General features: G+C 43.1%; 1 protein-coding gene across 1 annotated transcript in view; it reads left to right on the top strand.

Annotated features, from left to right (window-relative positions):
• Positions 1 to 5,329: 5,329 nt before the first annotated feature.
• The window catches only part of RNF217 (ring finger protein 217), a 64,672-nt gene continuing 49,082 nt past the window's right edge, over positions 5,330 to 20,919 (top strand). Inside the window, exon 1 of the mRNA XM_034060286.1 lies at positions 5,330 to 6,254. Within this exon, the coding sequence (XP_033916177.1) occupies positions 5,595 to 6,254 (660 nt within the window). The 5' untranslated portion in view covers positions 5,330 to 5,594. The remainder of the gene's footprint in view (positions 6,255 to 20,919) is intronic.

The raw sequence follows: 20,919 nt of genomic DNA on the forward strand, positions 1-20,919 counted from the left end.
TTCTTCATAGTTAATTAAAATAATAATAACTATAAAATATATTTGCCCTTCAGCAGAATTACTCCTCCTGTGCTGTTGTCAGGTAATCCTGTGGCCAGCTATTACTATAAAAATAACTTCAAAAGCATATTAATAAAAATAATGCAGTAATGAAGGATTCTTTCTTTGGGAGAGTCTAAAAATGCTGATGTAGTTTGGAACGGCCTCATGCCTGTACTGCTGCTGGCAGTGGTAAATAACTTCAGCTTCCTCAGAATGACTGCATAACATCCAGGCTGTGCATTGAGGCCTTTCATTCCAGGTTAATTCTGATACATTGTTTGGGCGTGGTCTCAAGATGAAGCTGTTTGTGCATCTAACCCTCAATGACAAAGGGGATTCAGCAAGATCAGGAACAGAAACATGGTCCTGAGTCTGTCTACAAAGCTAAAGGCTAAACACAGAGTACTGTGGTATTTCAGGAAGATGTGATAGGAAAAAAAGAGAAAGATACAAAAAAAAAAAAAGTGAGGCAGGCAGAGAATAAAAAAAACAAACAAAAACCAAACCAAGAGTGTTAGAGGTACACAGAAGCATTAAGGAGGATGTATTGAGGTTGTAGGTGCCCTTTAAAAGATTATGTTAGACATAAGATCTGTTTGGAAAGATCCATAAATTTTAGAAAAGTATTTTCTGTCCTTAGCCCAGACATGGCTAGTAAGCACATATGTGGTCCAAAATGTTTGATTCATTTAGGCAATGCTCTCTCTGCTTGAAGAAACTCGCATATGTTAATATACCTTGCAGTTCCAGTGAATTGTGTCAATTGACTGTGTTGGCTCAAAGCTTTCTAATGAACACATATGCAAAAGCTATTTATTGGAATTTCTGGAGATATTTCAAGATACATAGTTGTATTTTTAAGGTTGTTTCCATAGTGCTAGATAAAAATAATGGCACTGACTGTTTTCAAAATAAATACTGTAACAATTAAACTAGACACACAATCTTGATTTAATTAGGATGTTCATAAGAAACTACTCTAGTGCATACCTTTTTCTAACCTGCCCTTTCTGTAGAACGTACATGACACTTTCACCTCACAAGATGAACAGAGACCCAAGCAGGTAACTATAGTTTCCTTCTAGCTGCAGGAACAATTCAAACCAAGTACTGTCAAGGATACTTTCTTTTGTAGGCTATAATTCAGATGCTAGGACGCTTTTCCTAGGTGAGTCATTCGACTACATCTTCTTTACCACCAAAATGCCCATGCATCCACCTAAATTCAGAACTGAAGATGAAGAAGAGGCTTTAAGAGTTCTGTTCTCATTGGGTGGTCCCAGGAAACTCTTATGACTGTTATACTACTGCTACAAGCTTTTGTCACAGAAGGTTATAGATTTTTTTTGTGGAAACTGTCAATCCAGCATAGACAGTTTGTAACTTCTGAAAGCAGGACCAAATCCAGAGTGTAAGTGGCATACAGGATGTATTCTGGAGAATGTAAGATGACGTAGGTTGAGTGTATAGAATAATGAGAATTACAAATGTTGAGGGGAAAACATGAGAACTTTTTATTTAATTTTCAAGATAAATATAAAATTTGGTTAAAGACAATTCACAAAAGTGCTCAGAATACTTCTGCAATGGTAGGCAAAGCAGAGAATGAAAATTCTAAATACTTTGAAAAAAACAGTAGCAAGGAAAAAAAAACCCAAGCCCCCTTAATTAATTTCTACACCCATTGACACAGTATCATGCTGCTAGTTACTTACTGCTATACATACAAAAATAAGAGTTCAAATTTCCTCAGAGGCCATCAGCATGAGCCCAGAAGAATGAAAGTTAATTACTCATCCTAAAAATATTAATTATTTTTAGTAGAAGTAATTTTCATGAAGTCTCAAGAACTACAGCCTTGGGAAATTGAGTCCTCCTTTTATATGTGTATACACACACACACAAAGATATATTTAGATACATGTACACAGCTGACAAAGACAGATTACCCTGCTTTAGCTCTGCTGTATTGCTAAAAGTATCCAATCAGTATTTAAATTCACTATAGAACTGCTTCAGGGATTGTGCATAGCAATTTGCTTATATGCTGCATAGCCTAGTACTTTCTTTTGCTGAAGTTTTATGTAAGCTTGTGCTCTTTGATTCAGGGAAAGAAAGGAAGGGAAGAAAGAAGGAACTGAGGGAAAATAAGGAAGGTTGTAAAGTCTCAGGCAATACTGTAAAATTTTGCAAAATGGGAAAAATTGAACTCATTGATGCAATAGCCACCACAACATCTTTGTTCAGTGTGAATAAAAAAAAACCCACAACAACCAACCCTAAATTCATGCACTACCAGAACTGTGGCAGTCAATTCCATTTATTTTTGAAAATACAAGTGCCTGCCATGGATCTCAGCTAAGGAATTTAAAAGTCAGGCATGAGTAAAAGGACTACCCATAAACATACCTATTCAAACCAAACCCTCCAACAGTTTTAACAAGAAAAAAAATGATGGACTGCTGCTTTCCCAAAGGTAAGCAAATCCAGGTTCTTGTGGATGATGGTGGGTAGAGCTTTCCAAAACTGGGGATCCCTCATAGAGAATGAATCCTTGCCTGGTTCCTCATACTTCATTTGCAGAGCTCAAATGTGTGAACTTCTGTCGAGCTCAACTTGACAGTATATCACAGGGAGAAAAAGTAATCTTTCAAGTAGCTAGACTCAGTTCCACACAACTGTGCTCAATCACGATGAAGTTCTCATAAACCAAAGTATTTAGCAAGAAAAAAGTTTATCTCTGTAGGGTAATTTTTTTAAATCTGTTATCTCATGCAAATCTAGTAATGCTGCTCTCCTCCATAAGGTTTTATTTAAAGTCTAGACGTGCTCTACAGAGAGTATAAAATGTATCTAAAATCACATTTTTAGAGCAAAGGTTTTAGCAACAGAGTCATTTTGGATGCAAATCTGACTCATGGTTTCTCAAAACCTGGGCAGCAGCCAGCCTAGGATATATCATGTCAGCTTGCAGTCAGCCAGTTTGGGAACCACACATTCAGCCCTGTACAGGCTCTCACTTCACACACCCAGGCAACTACCAGCAGTGTACTGAGCAACAGTACCAGAATCCCTTGCTGACCACTTGTTCTCTCACCAGCTTTTGTGGGAAATAGATGAGTGCCATACAACATGTAGTGATAGGATGAGGGGGAATGGCTTTAAACTGAAAAAGGGTTGATTTGGATTAGATCTTAGGAAGAAATTCTTCACTGTGAGAGTGGTGAGACACTGGAATAGGTTGCCCAGAAAAGCTGTGGCTGCCCCATCCCTGGTAAAGGTCAGACTGGATGGTGCTTTGAGCAACCTGGTCTAGTGGAAGGTCTCTGTGCATACAGGGGTGTTGGAACTAGGTGATCTGTAAGGTCTTTTCCAACCCAAACCATTCTGAAAGAATATATACAGAGTTAGCCAAGAGTTGTTGCAAAGTATACATATGTCTAGCAGCCTTGTGGCAGGGAGTGGTGGGTCCCCTCAGGGGCTGCTAGCAGGACTTCACTGCCCAGGACTAGTCCCATTGTCCAAGCCAGAAGTAGGGTGATGTGGGGAACTGGGGCAAGCATGCCCCACGAATAAGCTGTTCATAGTTGGCACCAGCAGGAGCTGTGGCTGGGCACAGGGAATTTTGTAATTCGTATTTGCCTAATGCTTCCCCTCAGCTGAGCACGATTAGCATTCCCGGCCTGAATTCCCCAGGACTGTTTTTCTCCTGCTGTGCTTTAGCATACACATTTCTGAATTAACACCTGAGTAATAGTGCTTGCTCTTGCAATAACATTGTCTTTCAAGGTTTTTCTTTATGCTCCAGCTTCTTGAGTGGCAGTAGTGTAGGAAATTCTGATGTTTATTCACTCATTAGAAGTTTTACACTTTGTATTTGCAAAGTAAGCTTTGGGAGCATACACTCTAGAGATTCAAACAACAATAGCTGAAAAAAATGTACTGTTTAAAAGAAAGAATTCCTCTCCCTGATTTTCCTGCAGGGGTAACTACAGTCTTCACACTGCACAAATTCATTCACACTGACTTTCAGATCAGCTTGGGTCTGGAAGAAATATAGCATTTCCAAGCCAAAGAGCCCTCACATCAGCAGATGTTGCAAGTTGCCACACAGAGAGCCTGGGGTACCTCTATTTCCAGCCTTGGGCAGGGCAAGCTCCCCTGTGGCTTTCTAGGGGCCTCAGCACCTTCCCAGAGCACACACGTACTCCAGTGCCATGCAAAGCACTCCTAATCTGGGCTGGCCCCATCCAGTGTCTTTGACACCCTGTGCTCCAGAACAGATGATGGGCTTCTGAGTTCAAGCATGAAGCCAGATAAATGCATAGAATGACTCCAGATTCGACCCGGCCTTCACAAGCCAGAGGTGGTCTGTCATCTCTCCCCTTCCAGACCTCCTTCCTACTCCAGTCAGCCCAGTTCCTTGCCTTCCTAAGCAGAGGAATTTATTAACCTCTGATTAACACTCTAAACAAAGGTCAGGATGGAAAAAAACTGCACAGTCCCCTCTTACGTTACTCAGTTGCTGCAGGATCAGCTCTGTGACATCTGCCCCGTGTGATGATGTAACTGATGATGTGAAAGTCTGGAGATACTGTTTCCGAGCAAACACACTGACGTACACGCAGGCTCTCAGAGCAGAACGCACAAACATCCCTCTAATTCCCCTAACTGCATGTACCTGAACAACCAGATACCATTTTGTACCTATGTGGACCCACCTGGTTTTAGTTGTTTACTTTTGTGACTGTCACTGTATCGCCTCTTTTTAGCGTGTAACTTACAGCGGCGCTGCCTCTGCTCGCTATGGCTGGTTTTCTTTGGGGGTAGTCTTTAAGCGGCTGCTGTTTGCTCGGAAGGCATTACTCTCGGAGCACAAAAGCGTTATGAAGTTTAAACCGGTGCTTGCCTCCCAGTGCCCCCTCTTACTTCTCTCTCGGTGCGTTCGGGCAGCTGACGGCTTCAGGGGAGCGACGGCAAATGCTTTTCCCCGCAGGAAGGGGGACAGAAAAAAGACAGGCGGACCCCGCGGCCGCAGGTACCGGCTGCCTGTGGAGGGGCCGCCCGAGAGCCAGGGCCGGGCGGTGCCGTGCGAGCGGGCACGCGGTGTTTACGGTTGAATGAGGGGCGAGGCCAAGGAGCGCTGCGTCAGAGCGGGCTGGAGGCGGGCAGCGGGCGGGCAGAGGCGGGTGCGCCCGGTGGGGCGGCCGCCGCAGGCGGGGGGCGGTGACGCGAGAGGTGGGCAGGGCCGGGGCGGCTGCGAGGCGCGGCCGGGCGCGCTGCCCCGCAGCACCAGCTGTGGCTGCCCGCGTCCTCCCCGGCATGGGGGCCGGGCTCCGGTCGAGACCCCGCGGGCGGCGCTGACTTGAGTGGTACCCGCCGCTCCGTTCCTCTACCCCCGCAGTCCCGCGGGGAGTAGGCCGGGCGAGCGGCAGCTAGCGCCCGCGGGCGGGCGGCGCGGGGCTCGGTGCGGCGGGCCGCGGGGCTCGGGACCCGGAAGCAGAAGCGGGGCCGGGAGGCGGCTGGATGGGAAGGAGCGACGGCGGGCGGTGATGGGGGAGCAGCAGAGCTCGCTGAGTGCCCCGCAGGCGGCCTCCGCCGCGCCGCCGAGCCCGGCCGGGCGCCCTTGGGAATTCAGCCCGGACGACCCGCCTCAGCCGCGAGAGGCTGTCCCGGACGGTGAGGCGGCCGAGCTGGGGCGAAGTGGAGACCCGCCGCCCGCCCCCAGCCCCGATGGGCAAGGGGCCGAAGAGGAGGAGGCGGAGGCTGTGGCCGGGCCCGAGGAGCCGCCGGCCGCGGAGGAGCCGGCGACTCTGGCGGAGGAGGGGCCGGGGCAGGAGGGGGACAACGGCCGCCCCCGCCCCCCCCGGCGGCAACTGTACTGCACAGTCTACTGTGTGGAGAACGACAGGCCGGCTGCGGCCCCCGCTTCCCCCCGCGGCGGCACGGACAGTGGCGGCCCAGGTGCAGGGCAGCCCCCGGCGCGGCGCGGGGTGGCGGCAGGCGGCGACCCGCTGTCGGCGGGCGGCAGCATCGAGGTGGTGGACTTGTACCTGCTGCCCGAGCCCTTCTCCGGGCTGATCGCGGGCGAGTTCGGGCCGCTGCTGGTGCTGAGCTGCCGTGTGTGCCTGGAGGAGAAGCCCATCAAGCCCCTGTCGTGCTGCAAGAAGGCGGTGTGCGAGGAGTGCCTCAGGAGGTACCTCAGCTCTCAGGTACGGCCCGGCAGGCGCTCGTAAGTTGTGCTGAGGGGGGGAAACAGTTGAGGGATGCAGGCGCAGCCCCAGCTCGCCTTCCTGCTGCCGGTTGTCGGGCGTGAGGCTTCGGCAGCTCGGGCTGCGGTCCGGAGCATCACTTCGCGGCTGGCCCGTTCAGCCTCGGTGGCGTGGGGTAGGAGGAACCTTTCCCTTCCCGAACGGAGCGTGTTTGGCAGCCGCTTGCTTGCATGTGAGCTGTTGGTTTAATGACCATTTGTTCTTCAAGTGTTTGTGCCTTGTTACGTAGTCGGTTGGTTTGGTAGTGGCTTTTCTGCCTTGTCTTCTAAAGGATTTTTTTTCTTTAAATTGTCAGATTCTTGCTGTTACGTGACTGCCACCAGTTTCCTTCGAAGAGGGAGTGCAAGGAATGATAAGGAACAGAGTCTGGGAGGGTTAGCACCCGCCTCTGAGGTGACTCCTGGAGTCAGGGGCTGGGGATTTCTGCTATGCTGCCACTTGTACGTGCGGGTGTTTGCCGTGCCCTTGATGCAGCTGCTCGGCCTGGTCCTGTGAGAATATATCGCGTTTGGTATTATGCCAATTATGTAAGATTAAAATAATGGGGGGGCTTTGTGTGACTTCGTGAAGGACCACGATTACTACAGTAAACAAGAACTTCTCTGGGGGAGGAGAAACAAAGCCAAACATTAACTTTTCCATCTTGGGCAGGTAGCTGCTCATCTTGAGTAAACAGCTACTCACGTATAGGCTGCTTATATCTTTATCACTGTTTTTTCAGTCAGAACCGCTGTTTCAGACAGAAATGAGCAGTTTGAAAGCACAGTGCTGTCTCTGTCAGTGGTTTTAGTAGTCAGTTCAGCATCCCAGAGCACTTGTGCAATGTTTTTGCTGCTAGTGTAGGCATGCCCTAAACCCAAAGAGCAATGGGACAAGTGTGGGTATGTGGGAAAAACAAAGACAAACAAACCCTTTGCTTATCACCTTTGTTATTCAGCAGAGACTTTTGGGGTGTGCTTGGTAGGGGTTTGTTGGTAGAATGATTTTTTTATACCTGCTGGGGCTGGGAGGCATGCTGAGCAGTCTGTGCTCTCGCTGGGCTTTGTGTGTAGGGACAGGATGGATAGTTACAGCTACCTCAACACACTATGAATAGTTGTCAGGCTGCTCTGACCAGGGGGCATTTCACTGCTTGGAAGTTGTACTTGCTGATTGAAGCATGTGCTTCTCTCAAGGCATTCGTAGCCTATGTAGCATTTACTAGTGCTGGTTGCATTTGTTCTGGTTCATAGTAAACTCTCTGGTGTCTTTATGGACCACCTTCATTATGTTCAGATAACAGGAAGTATTTAATGTAGAAGCTGATGGATAGAAGATGCAGAGTTGTACTTTGTATGTTTCCTGTGAGGCTGAAACTCAGCAGCACTTAATAAGCTTCCTTAGGACTTCATATACAGAGTCCAGAGTGGTTTGGCTTGTAGTTAAGTGATGGACTGGAAACTCTCAGCGAGTTTTTAAGAGTATATTATCTGTGCACTTTTGTGCCACCTTTGTACTTGCCACTAAAGTTATGTTTCAGAATACTGTCTTGCTTTCAAGCTGGAAATTGCAAAGTGGTGTGATGTCAGGGTGATCTCTAGCTTCTGCAGGTTCCTGCAGCTTACAATGATCTAATGGAGGTTATGTGATCCGATAGCTAAAGCCAAAGCAGAGAACTCTTCTGCCTCGTTTAGGCGGGACTCTTGGAGGATGATCCAGCAGCTTGGTGGCTGAAATAGCTGGCTGGCCTGGGAATCAGGTATATGCCCTGTGAAGTGGGTCTAGCATTGGCCTGCTGTGGGATGTGTATGCAGGGATGCCCTCTTCAGGGAGACTGCTGCTATTGCTGAACACTCTGCAGAGTTTATCCCAGCAGCTATTAAAAGGTCGGCTTGGCAGATAGCCATATGGGTACTTATTTCTATACATAAAAGCTGGAGCAGGGATACTGATACGGAGGAGGGGATGTCTGCAGCAGCGATACTGATCTTGAGGGGGGAGATTCACAGAGCACTTCTGTGAACATGTTGTTCCAGATGCTCGTATGACCAGGCAGAATTTTAGTTGTTTGATAAATTTGTTTAAGGAAAAAGGAAATAAATAACAAGTAACAGTCCAGTGTGTTCTTTCCCTATCTTCCTTTTTTGAAAAGAACAAGAAAGTGATATTTCTTTGAGAAGAACAAGAAGTGATGTATCCTTCCTTTGTGCATTGGAAGGATCCTGTGACTCATCCTAAGGAGAGAGGAAAGACTTCTCTATGCCAGTTATATTAGAGGAATTTCTGGGAAGGATGTGTGGAAAGGCAGTATAGGATAGAAATAGTGGCCTTTCATCTTTGAGACTTAGCACATTGTGTAGAGGAAAAAAAAAAAAAAAAACAAAACCACCTGAAGTTGAAAAGAAGCGAATGTTGAAAAGCTGTTTCTGTTTGAAAATCTTAACAGATCTTAGGTTTGGATACAGTCAGCTTGATTTAGGGATGTACCTGAAATTGAAAACAAAACAAAACCAAACAAAACCCAAAGCAGCAAACAGCAATATGCATTGTTTAGATCTTCCTTGTCAGAGAAGTAGCAATCTCTGTCCTTCATTTGAGAGGACACTGTCCGAATGTCTCTGGAGTAGTGGTCTTTCATGCTGAATATATGGTGTATGTTGGCAGAAGTATAACACTTAAAATAATTTGTATATTCTTTCATGTCTGTGTGTGTTTTCCCACTGAAGAAAGATGGATTCCTGATGGTTTCATTGTGATTTCTGAAATGATGCTTCATTGAGTAGCAAATTTATCCCTGTTGACTCACTCTACCCTCTTATAAGCAAACGTGGAATAGCATCAAAACTTCTGCATTAGAGCCCTTTATAGATCAGAAAATCAGCTGAAGTTTTAGGCATTGCTGAAAAGATTATCCAGGTGAGTACTGCAACTGCAGAGTTCACTGTAGTGTTATACTGGCATGATGGAAAATGAGAGTAATTGATTTAGGAATGTTGCATCTGAAGGTCCTTAGAGTTCAAATCCAGTCTTATCACTGGGCACCATGCTGCATAATCCTTTTCAAAGATTTAATGGCTGGAGCAGAAGCTTAGCAGGTGAGCCTGTAGCACCCAGGCTGATCTGAAGCTTGGGTTTTGGTAAATCATGTCATTTTACCTCTGCCTCAGTTTAGGCCAGGAGAAAGAATAGCTAATACTTGCAGACCTCTCAGGGCTTTTCAGGGTCTGATGACAAACAGTTATCTACCATTCACAAAAAAAAAATCTATAACTTTATTCTCTTGGACCCAGAGAAATTGAAGGAGGGGTAGGTATAGGTGATAGGTCAGCATGAAAGAGGTGAGTGTTTGAAATGTCAGTGCTCTTCCAGGACCATGGTGCTCAGGGAGGCCATCTTCATGGGCTCTCAGGTGTGTGCCCAGTGAGGCTGGGGTCAGAAGGGTGGAAGAACAGTTTTCCCTTCAGCTGGGAGCTGTGTGCTTCTATGCTTGTGCATCCAGCATACAAACTGGGGATGGAATTGCTGAGGGGAATGATGGGGAGGGATGGGCAGGGAGAAGTGGAGCACTCGGTCTTACAGGTGTGATACTATACTTTTATCTCCTTCACTTCCCATCTTCCTGTGCATTTAACACTGCAGCAGACCCGAGTTACTCCAGAAGCTGTGTGCACACATAGGTTTGCTAAATGAGTGATTCACTTCCTAACCTCTCCTGCCTGCTTGCATGTCTGAATCAGAGGGAGTTTTGCTTTTTGCTTACTTGTGTGTCCGGGGCAGGGTATGTTTGGAAATTTCCTTTAAAAATAAACAAGTAGGTAGGGAAGAATTTTGACTGAAGAAGAGAGGGAGAAGACCTGAAGTTTAACTAGGTTTTTATATGTAACTTGCCCTGGGCTGGTAAAGAGGCCATGATTTCTATGTATTCTCTCATCTCTGTAATGTGTAAACCTGACTAGTGCTGTTCAGAACAATCTTGCTCCTTGCTTTTTACCAAGTATTGGCTAGACCAAAATAATATTTGCTGTTTCCTAACATCTATAAAGTACACTATGTTCTATAAGAAATATTAGAAGCTATATATAATTGTATCTGTACTTGTTTCACTTTTCTATTAAACTTTTACAGCCATTTTATAGGGAACTTTGGTTACTTGACTGCCTGCTTTTTCTTAATACAAATTTGGAAACTTGATAATCCTGTTTTGACCCTATTTCATTAGTGATGCTTTATTTTGTAAATCTTACAATTCTCTTGGAGCAATCATTCTTATATTAAAGGGGTTAATTTAAAACAACATACTATATTCCTGATCAGATATTATGCTGCTTTAACTATAGGTAGGAACTCTAATGAGATTAGTGGCTATGAGTAAATGGGAGAAGAATGTTGGGGGCAGGGAACGGCTGCATCCACCAGTGTTTGTGTATGGCTGATTTTGGTGCAACTAAAATCCTACTCTCCTCTCCTGAGCATGAAACATGGAGATTGTCTTCTGTCTGCCCAGGACCTGTTACCAGTCTTCCTGTTTCAGTGACTTGTGGTCTTGGTTTTGACCCTTTTTCTGTGCATGACCTCTTTCTGAAAGACCTGCAGAGAAAAAAGGCAGCAGGCTGCTACATTCAGAATTTTTGTGGTGAATGTGATTATAAAGCCATGTAGGGAAGAGAATTTAGGGGCAGGATGTATTGCCTAAAACTAGTACCAGCTTGGAACCAGTGACTGACACCTGTGTGCCTCTTCAGGTGTCTGATGGTATCATATAAATGATACACCTTCAAAGCTGTAGTCTGGTTGCTGATGAAAACCAGCCAGCAGAAGCATAGGCACCAAGGTCTGAATCATCTAATGGTTAATGAGCTGCATGTGCCCTGAGTCAGACCAGAGCTCAGAAGGGCCTCTGTCATTCAGTGAGGGAGAAACTCTGTTTTTGCAAGGTTATTAATACAAACCCGTGCTCTAATGCAAGTTATTAGGATGGCTGCAGAGTGACTGCCAGGAGGTGATGGTGCAATGAATGCCCATCCTCCAGCTACATTGCAAGAAGACAGATGTTTCCAAAGGAGAAAAAGAGTTGCAGGGGAAGAGAATATATTACCTGCTAGATTACAGGGTTTCCAAACTGAACCAGCCACTTCAGCCACTGTAAGATGGCTGTGTTCCCAAGTAGGAGAAGGATGTGGCAGATAGACCTGGTCCATAAGCTGCAAGCAGTTTGTAAGCTACAGCAGCACCTAAACTTCAGTGTCATTTTCAACAAACAGCTTCTGAAAGCCTGTCCTGTTCTCTTGATGTGTTGCATACAGTGCAAGTGCTGAAATATTGCTGCATAGCCAGCTGCCCAGGGGTTTCTGTCACAGTTCAAGATGACACTCAAATACCTCTGAGATTGTGAGCATTAAGGTTGACTAGGCCAGCATGTAGCTGGCTGTTAGTCCCTCTTAAGTGTTTTGTGTGGTATGTTTGTATCCTGTGTAGAAATAGCTGCAATGGATAGCTATGACTTCCTCTTGTTTGGATGAATCTGCCAGACATAGAGCTGGAATATGTGATTATCATTTCTTATTATGGAATGAAGGGGGAAAAGAGTAGCTGTTTTTATAGCTAAGATTTCCCTGAAAGCTCTGTTCTTTAAGATCAGAGATGTTGGAAATAGAAAAGATGGTGTCACCTTTGAACAGTTGCAGGAAGGATTTCACTAATTGGGGGAAAAGCCTGCATTACTGGGGTGAGGAAAAATAGTGTAATGAAATTGTTTATGTAGGTAGGAAGGGGTGAGAGTAAATGGGAAATCCTACAATGGTGCTATGAATTTGTTGGTGTTGATAGTAAAGCTAATGGAAGGGTAAAGACTTGCTATGAATGTGAAATTTCAGTGAGAGACGAAGAACTGATTTTGTTTTAGCTTGGGTTGAAATCTAATTTTGAAAATTCAGACTTTCTGTGAAGTCAAAGCCCTTCTTGTCAGCTGCCTCGCATAGCCAGTGTGTTACACCTTGCCAGTGTGTCGGTGGTGTTGGCATTGGGTACCATGGCCAGGCTGAGCCATGAGTAGATTGTGATGTGCCTTTACTCCTACTGCTTCCACCAGCTGTTCCCAGGAGCTACCAGGCACAGGTCTGAATTCAGTCCAGGGATTTTAAAGTGAAATGAGTTGAAGACCAAACTGTTGGGTTTTAATTGCCCAAACAAAGAGGAATAAAGGAGTTAAATGGGTGTTGGGAAGGCCTTCAGCTCACCTCTGCCCCATTCCTCTTTTTCTCCACCCAGAACAACTGTTCTTCCAACTGCTCTGGGGCCTCTTGGCCCTTCATTCCTCTCTTCTTCTTGTACAAATATCTTGCTTCCTGCTGTTTAAACCAGCCAGGCTCGAGGAAAGTACGTATCTTACATGGCCAGGATGTGAGTACATTGTCAAAATGATTGAGTTGCAAGGGATGTAATTTCTTCCAAAGAATTTAAACTGATGAAGAAGGGCATTACTTACCCACCCGCTTATGCTGGTTTATCCGACTTACAGTATACTTTAGTTGCTTGCAATTATGTTTCTCTTTTTTAATACTTTTTTCATAATTTGTATATAAGAAAGTCCTTGTCTAAAGGATTTTATTAGCCAAGTACCTGTCACTTTATCTAGATGAGAAAAAAATCGTAAGTTTGTTGAGCGAAAAAGAGGCTGTATAACTTTGGAGTCCATTTTTAAGTACTTGAAAAATTTTTGGTATGGCAAAGAAATTAATTTTATTTGGAAGCTAAAGTGAACATAAAAATAACAGCATTCCTGTTGAATAGCCAGTTATTAAGTGTATGTTGTTCTGCTATGGCACACATATATTTATTGTATAGGTAAGTAGGCCTTGAGAGAGCAGTTGTTTAATGTAAGTGAAATAGGAAAAGATTAGTATAAAAAACAAATTGAAAGCTTTATTCATAAAGAAGAAGGCTTTAAAAATTTCAGTGCAGAAGTCAGAAGTTTAACAATAGTTTAAACCAGATTTGGAACTGAACATGAAGTGGTTTAGAGACCATCTTTACCTCAGCAGTTACCTCACTGCTTCAATTCAAGATAGGTGTATATTTTCATTGACAAGCTTTTTGGGAAGTACGGTTGCTCCTGTTTATTTTCTTAATTGTGAGACAGTCTGTGCACTTCCTAGATTACAATTTCATGGAAAGATAAAGAAATTTCTAAAACTAGCCCACTTCCTTTTCCATATGAGCTTGCTAGTAGACTGTAGTGCGCTTGTAAAACTGCAAATGTCTTGTTTTATAAGAAATACCAGATTGAAATAATAATAATAACAAAAGTACCTTTCCCCTTCTGTGGACTCTTTTTCCCAGTGGTGTTTTTAAATACAGTGTAAACTATATTAAATTTTTTATTAGAAAATAGAAGGAGCAAAGTTTAACTTTCTCAAGCCTAGTCATGCTGATGCTACTGTGTATTGTTTTCTACCACTGATGTGATACGAATGGCAACAAAGGCAGGTACCGCTCCATTTTAATTGGCTTGGCTCCCTGATCTCATAGGAATAGTGGTGCATCAGTTCAAGGGCTGTAGGATGGAGATCTCAATGATCCTGCCCCTTTAGCTTGTAGCAAAGGGAAGTTCTGTCCAAATGGTTTCAGCTGTGATGCGGCTCTGTGGGGTTACTCGCACAATACAAGGAAGGAAGAAGAGTGAAGAGAAGATCGCCGGAATGGGAAGGGCTTGGTGATGTTGTAAGAATCTGTTTACCCCAGAAGGTGGGCTTGCTTAGGATAAGCTTTCATAAAAAAAAAAAAAAAAAAAAAAACGAATCATGAAGATTGGTGGCTTCCATGTGTCAGGTGGATCTTACACCTCTTTAAACCTGCAGCTGAATACTGGCCAGTTTTTGTAGTAAATAGTGGCCAGAAAGTAAAATGGGACTAGCTCTATTTCTGCCATTGGATGGGGGTAGGCAGGAAATAAATCTAACCTTAAAAAAGGAAAAACAAAAATAATAACAAAAGGTTTCTTAACACAAAGTGTAGAATTTCCAGGAAAATAATGGTTTAGTGTTTTACTGGGCTGCTGGCAGACTTTTATACCCTATGGGCAGCAGAGAAGGGTGGAGTAGGTGTGTGCAGCGTGCTGTCTGTAATGTGATTACAAGGTGCTGTGAGAAATGCTGCTTTCCTCAACAAGCAAAAAGAAGTACTTCACTGTTGTCAGTACTGTTGCTGCCATATGCGAGCACAGAAATGGTGGGGGAGGGCTTCCTAATGCTTGTCTGTTTTAAAGTCACTTGCAAGTGACAAAGCAAGTGTGCTTTGAGGAGAGGACACTTTATGCCTTTCCATTCCAGCACACCTGTGCAGTGCCAGGTGTAATTTGTCAGTTTAGAAGTACTCCTTTAGAGGCCTTATGGAAGAAGTATGTAAACTCCTCAGTGCTTTATCAAGCGCGTGTGCAGCTGAGTGGTGCAATAGCTTGGAAACTCTGCTTAGTTAACTTTACGGTATTAGTATGCAGCTTAAAAAGGGGAAGGAATGTGTAACTTAAATGTTTGGGTTTTTTTTGAATGGATGGATCCATGGAAGAGCAAATGTGCCACACAGTGTTTAGATGCCAGTGTTGCATACCAACTACAAAATGTAGATGTTGAGACTCCAAGCAGAATTGTAGTGGTGGTAGTATATTTTATTATGGTAGATTAATCCTACTCAGATTAAGGCAGAAAATCACCAGTATAACACAGGACATTCTGTATCAATAGTGTTGCTGTTAGTGACTTACAGTGACATATACAATGGCCATCTATACCTCAAAGTGAGGCTGAAAGGAAAGACATTGTTAAATTTTAAATATTTCAAAGTGCACATGTATCTTGGTCCCCATTCCATAATTTGGAAAGTAGACCCCATTTTCCTCACAGAGGGGCAGTAGAAGTTAAGCAACCTCAGAAACTTTCATCCATTTGTATAATGGAAAATAGATTCAACCTTGCTTCTGTTGTAGTTCTCAGTAATACTTAAAGAGTAATTTTTCAAACTTCTGAAGATGCCTGTTCTTTCAAGGCATTATCTGGAGGTGCTAGTAATTTAAAATAAGTTACATCTTCCCAACCTCTAAGATTTAAACCTTCCTTGGAGTTAGTTCTGATGATTACTGGTGGATATTGCCAAGTGTGTTTGCCTCTTCACAGGATATTTCATGTAAGTGTTTGATTTGTTATTCTTTTTTTGTTGGTGTCTCTGATGCAGTTGATTAGTGTACCGAAGGGTGATGGTTTGTGCCCAGCCAGGCATGGGTTTCTCTGCTCATGGCAGAGAAGCTGGAACTGGACGATCTCTAAGGTCCCTTCCAACCCAAACCATTCTATGGCTCTGCAAAAGGAGGAGGCTTATTCAGTTTCCTCAGCAAAGGCAGAGGAGGGTGAACAAACTGATTAAAAAATCCTGCCTGAAGTATCCCACAGTGTGGTGCTTCATGAGGACCTCACCCAAGCCAGGACAGGTAGTCAGACAGGGCCAAGCCAGCACTCCTGGTAAATTGAGGATCTAAAATGAGTTCTGAATCTCATTCTTTTTCTTCCTGTATTAGAAAAAGCAGGCATTGTCTAAAGCTTTAGATCAGTTTTTAAACAAGTCTAAAGCTGTAGAAGGTCTACAGGCATTTTAGCTAGCAGTGCTGCTGACCCTAACCTACAACTTTTTCCATACCATTTATGCATCATCTGATCTGCCAGCAGAAAGAAAAAAAATCAATTTTTTTCCTTTCCCCCCCCTTTTTTTGTCTTATCCAGTTACTAATTGTCTCATACACATTGTGTAAATGTTTATTCCACCACAAGGTGGTACTGAATAAAGTGTCCATGGCAAGGCAGTGCCTTTGTTTTGACAGCTGTGACAACCTGTCAGAATAAAATTATTGAAAAGGCAGAGGGAAGGGAACAGACCATGTTCCAGATGACAGCACATGGAGGTTTTCACTGGAGCTCAATGAAATCAAACCTGCAATTTGGTCCTATTGCTGTATCATTTCCTCTTTCACAATCCAAACGGAAGTCACTGCTTGTCGAGTGCCTGAAGATGCTTGTCTAGCGTCTGCACCAACAGGTCTTGGGCAGGCACAGTGGCATCGTCCAGGGTCTCTGAGCTGCTCACGGCACTGAGGTTCCCGGTCCAGCCCAGGCTGGTACCTATCTCTGCTGCCTGTGGCATTATTAAATAAGAAGTTCTTGACTAGCTGGAATTTTAAAGCATCCCCAAGTATTCTGTAACATGGAATGGGTTATTCCTAAGGCAGTTTTACAAATTATTCATGTGAATAGGCTTGCAGATGAGGAACCTCTATTTTGATCTTGCATGTTTCAGCAGCTTTAGTTTGCTGCAGCCAAAGAGTGCCAAGTATGATAATTATTTTCAAGAAAGAGAAATTCTTCCTGTACTGGAGAGCTCTCAAAAGAGAATTCCTTACCTGTTTCAATAGCAAGTGAAGAGATGCATGACTCAAAATGACAGAAGGTTATTTGGTTTCTACTGTGTGGGTTGTGGGAGTTACTTTGCTTTTGGATGTGTGTGTGTTTGTTTTTCTGCAAAGACACAAAATGCCTAAGACTTTTTTGGGGGGGGTTCAAACTTAAACAGAGGAAGTTTAGGTTAGATATAAGGAAGAAGTTCTTTACTGTGAGGGCACTGGAATGGGTTGCCCAAGGAAGCTGTCAATGCTCCATCCCTGGCAGTGTTGAAGGCCAGATTGGATGGAGTCTTGGATGATATGGTTTAGTGCGAGGTGTCCCTGCCCATTGCAGGGAGTTTGGAACTAGATGATCTTAAGGTCCTTTCCAACCCTAACTATTCTGTGATTGTTATTAAATATGATGTTACTTAAAAATGCACAGCAGAACAAGGTGCAGCACTGTTGTGGAAGAGATGGTGTTTATCATCTCAAGATCTTTCCTGGTGAAGGTTCTTTTTGAGCATGGTCATGTGTCTCTTGGTACAAGTACAAAAAAATACACTTGTTTTGAAGATGACAACCAAAATCAATTAATTACTATTCCAGTATATTCTTTTCCACTCTAATTGATTTTTTTATGTTTCTGTAGATGTATTTTTTTTACAATTTAGGTGCATATTTCTACGGTGATGCAGATTTATTATTTTTTTTTTAAGCTGTATGTAACCCACATCTCTAGCATGTGCATTGTCATTAATGGGCTGTAAGTACAGCTTTCAGAAGCTAGAAGCATGTTTCTTGATGAGGAGCATTGAGGTATTTGTTTACTCTGGTTTGAGGAAAAAAGAGGGGACCAGGAGGGGGTCCTCTGTCCTTGCCTCTGTAATGAGCTGGCATCAGATAGTAAGATTTCTGATATTAGCTTACCATCTAGCTTCTGTATTGAGTTCTGGTGTAGGAAAAATTTGTTTTATCAGAGCTTATGGTGAAAAAAAGAGAGTAAAGAAGAGGGGATTTTATTATCATTTTAATTTTCAACTGGGAGCTTGCCCATGTGTTGGAACATTAGTAGGAGGCAAGATACCTGGGTTAATGATGACAGATGATGCAAATACATAATGGTTATGGAACCACTAAAATGGTGAATGCAATTTAAGGATGTAATAAAGAGACAAGAGCAATGAGGCTGTTGTATGTGGCAAGGCTTTATTTTGGATCTCTGGCAACAGAATTTAAGAAAAACAGCAGGAAAAGCAGAAAAGTGCTGTTGCTCACATGCAGAATTGTTTATTTTAACATAAGGAGAACTGGGAAGAGAAAAGACTGCCCTCTTAAATTCAAGAAGGTCTAAGGTGGATAGGCAGCTCTAAAGGAGTTTTGGCACAACACAAACTATAAAAATTGCAATGAATCAAGTTAGGCTAAAAATCGGTGTGAGCCTGTAAATTTAGCATCTAAAGGTGAGACATGGGAGAGCCCTTCTAGTCTCTGAATTTGGTAAGGGTGCTGTACCTGAGCAGTTCTCAAAGCCAGCACCTTTGATGCTGTCACTCTACTGTGTGGCACCATTATGTGCTGAATTTGTCCTGGTTGGATGGGAAGGCTACCTGTGCTTCTCAGAGTGCGCTCTGTTGGGAACTTGAGTCCAGGGGGAAATGGTAGAAGAGTTTATTGTCTGGTGTTACAATTTTTTAAATCATTGAAAGCAGCAAGGGATTTTCTAATATTCAGTGTGTACCTGCAAGCAGCGCACTTCAAACTGTACTTTGGCACTTTTTTGGTTTGTAAGGAACCTGAAGTCAAATGCCTCATGCTGTTTTTAAGAAAAATGTCTTTTAAATAAATTTAAACCTGTGTTTTTGAGACTGTTTGGGTTTTTAGGGGGTTATTTGGTTTGTTTTTTGTTGGTTTTTTCCAGGTTTTTTTTTGTTTGTTTGGGTTTTTTTGTGTTTTGTGGTGTGATTGTTTTTTTGTTTTGCTTTGTTTGGTTTTTGTTGTTGTCGTTTTATTTCTGTTAGACTGATCTGGCAGAATTGGAGCTATTTCCAAGTGGTTCCCTCTGTCTGCTGGCAGAGGAGAGAGACTGACTGCATGGCTGTTACCTGAGTTGACCTAGGCTGTAGAGGATGCCTTTGTGAATAACTCTCCTGGGGAATGCATGCAGGGTGTTTTATAAAGAAACTCACAAGAGAAAGAACAATTAGCAAAGACCAGTGATTGTTTGTTTTAGTTTCCACAGATTGCTTTTACTTGAAAACAATGAACAGAGCAGATGGTTAAGGTACCAAGGAAAATCCGTGTAACATTTAAAAACAGTCTCTGAAATTTGGTAGTATGGGTGTGGGGTTCATTTAATTTTATTTTTTTTTTGTGATATTACAGTTGGCAGCTGGGTGAAGTGCTGTAAATTACTGGAAGGTGACAGCTGGTTGTTGAACTTCCTGGTCTTTCTGTTAGTCTTCAGTTTAGCTGAATGTTTCACTTGACAGGCTGCAGCATCATCATTCTGAATTTATCTCCTGATGTCTCATTCTAAGTTTTGTTTTTTTTTCCCTCCAGTTTCTGATACCAATATCTGACAAGTTTTGTGGAAGGATTTTAGCATCCTTAAAGTATGTATGTTGGTGGCCACATAGTCTTTTGGTAGTTCAAGGTGGTTGCAAGGAGATTCATTTGGGAATTTGGTGAAATCCATCCTGGCTCTGTGCCTGACCTGGTGTACATAAGGAGGGCTTTGCTACTGAGATGCAGTGAGCATTATAGTCATCACAAAATATACTTACAAGCTGCCTGAGTGAACTTCTTGAAGCTCTTTATAGCTGCTATATGCAGAAGCTAGATCCACAGGGAAAATCGACAGATCTTACACAGAGGTGTAGAGGGTGGGTAGCCAAGCAAACATGTTTTCTGACTTGGATGTACTTGCTCTTTTGAAGACTGTGTAACATTAATGAACATTTTTATTCAATCCTTGTTAAGTTAGGTTAGCCGGACTAAACTGGTTTGCAGGGTTTTCGTTTCACTTAGTGTCTCTGAGTTTACTAGTGAAGTCTGTCTGGGAACATAAATTTCGTGCTGATTTAATTTTTTAAATTTTTTGGTTCCAAAATCAATATTGAGCACTAGTCTGATCATAACAAGGCTACTTCTGAGCTTGAAAAAACCTTACACAAGCATGAAGGCTGATATATGCTGACACCAGCAGGCATTGAAACATTAAAAATATTTCTGGAATTCTGTGATTTTAAAGGGATCACTTCATGTATGTAAGCTGTGTGGAAAACTGGATGAGGACTATATCTGGAATATGTCAAATAATATATATATTGTGTAACATTCTGTTGAGACACTTGAAAATCACATAAATACTGCCCAAGGAATAAGAAAAAGCAGATGAAATGAAGTAAATGGCTGGCTGATATGTATTTCAAGTGGGTTATAAAGCCTTTATATATGACAGGAAGATGAGCTTCTTCAAAAGTATATGCTTATCTAATGAGTGCTGTAAAGATCCTGGAAAGTGACCTCTGTTTGTACCAGCTTCCAACTTTTGCTGGTTTTCTTCTTCCTTTTCCTGGATGAGCTTCCTTTCCACTTTCAGATTTTTAAAATGGTATTTCCTTTCCATAGCAATCTTTTTGCATACAGTATTTGCAGTAGTGCTCTGTAAAGGTATGTGTTTATACAGATTAGGTGTTTATACGAATTAAGACTAACCTGGTCACATTATGGATTATTCATCAATGCCATTAAAGTGAAAGTTTTGTAGTGGAAAAAGTCTAACAGCTGTTGTCTGCTGTGTGACTTGGGGGTGGGGAGAAGAATTGTTACTCAGCCATGGACTCTTATCTCTTTCGTACTGTTGGAGTGTTTGTCTTGTTTTTCTTCCTGAACATGTATAATTGACAGGAGAGAAAGACTTCCTTGCAGGAGGATCATTGTAATCAGATGTCATGTCCTTTTGTCTATCCAGCTGCTTCTGAGCAAGTATGAACTGCATAGCAGATTTCTTAGAGAGCTGGCCAGCCTTTACAGTGGTGGTGTCACTCCATGATGTTAAACTGAGACACTTAAGCCAAGGTTGAACGTTCATGACTCATTGGTTACAGCTGGCTTAAGAAGCATTTCACCATTACTTGCTATTCCTGTACACCTCTGGAGGGGCAGCTGAGCTGTATTCACAGCAGTGAAATTACAGCTTTT

This window comes from Melopsittacus undulatus, chromosome 3, assembly GCF_012275295.1.
Source record: "Melopsittacus undulatus isolate bMelUnd1 chromosome 3, bMelUnd1.mat.Z, whole genome shotgun sequence".
In the NCBI taxonomy this organism is placed as follows: domain Eukaryota; kingdom Metazoa; phylum Chordata; class Aves; order Psittaciformes; family Psittaculidae; genus Melopsittacus; species Melopsittacus undulatus.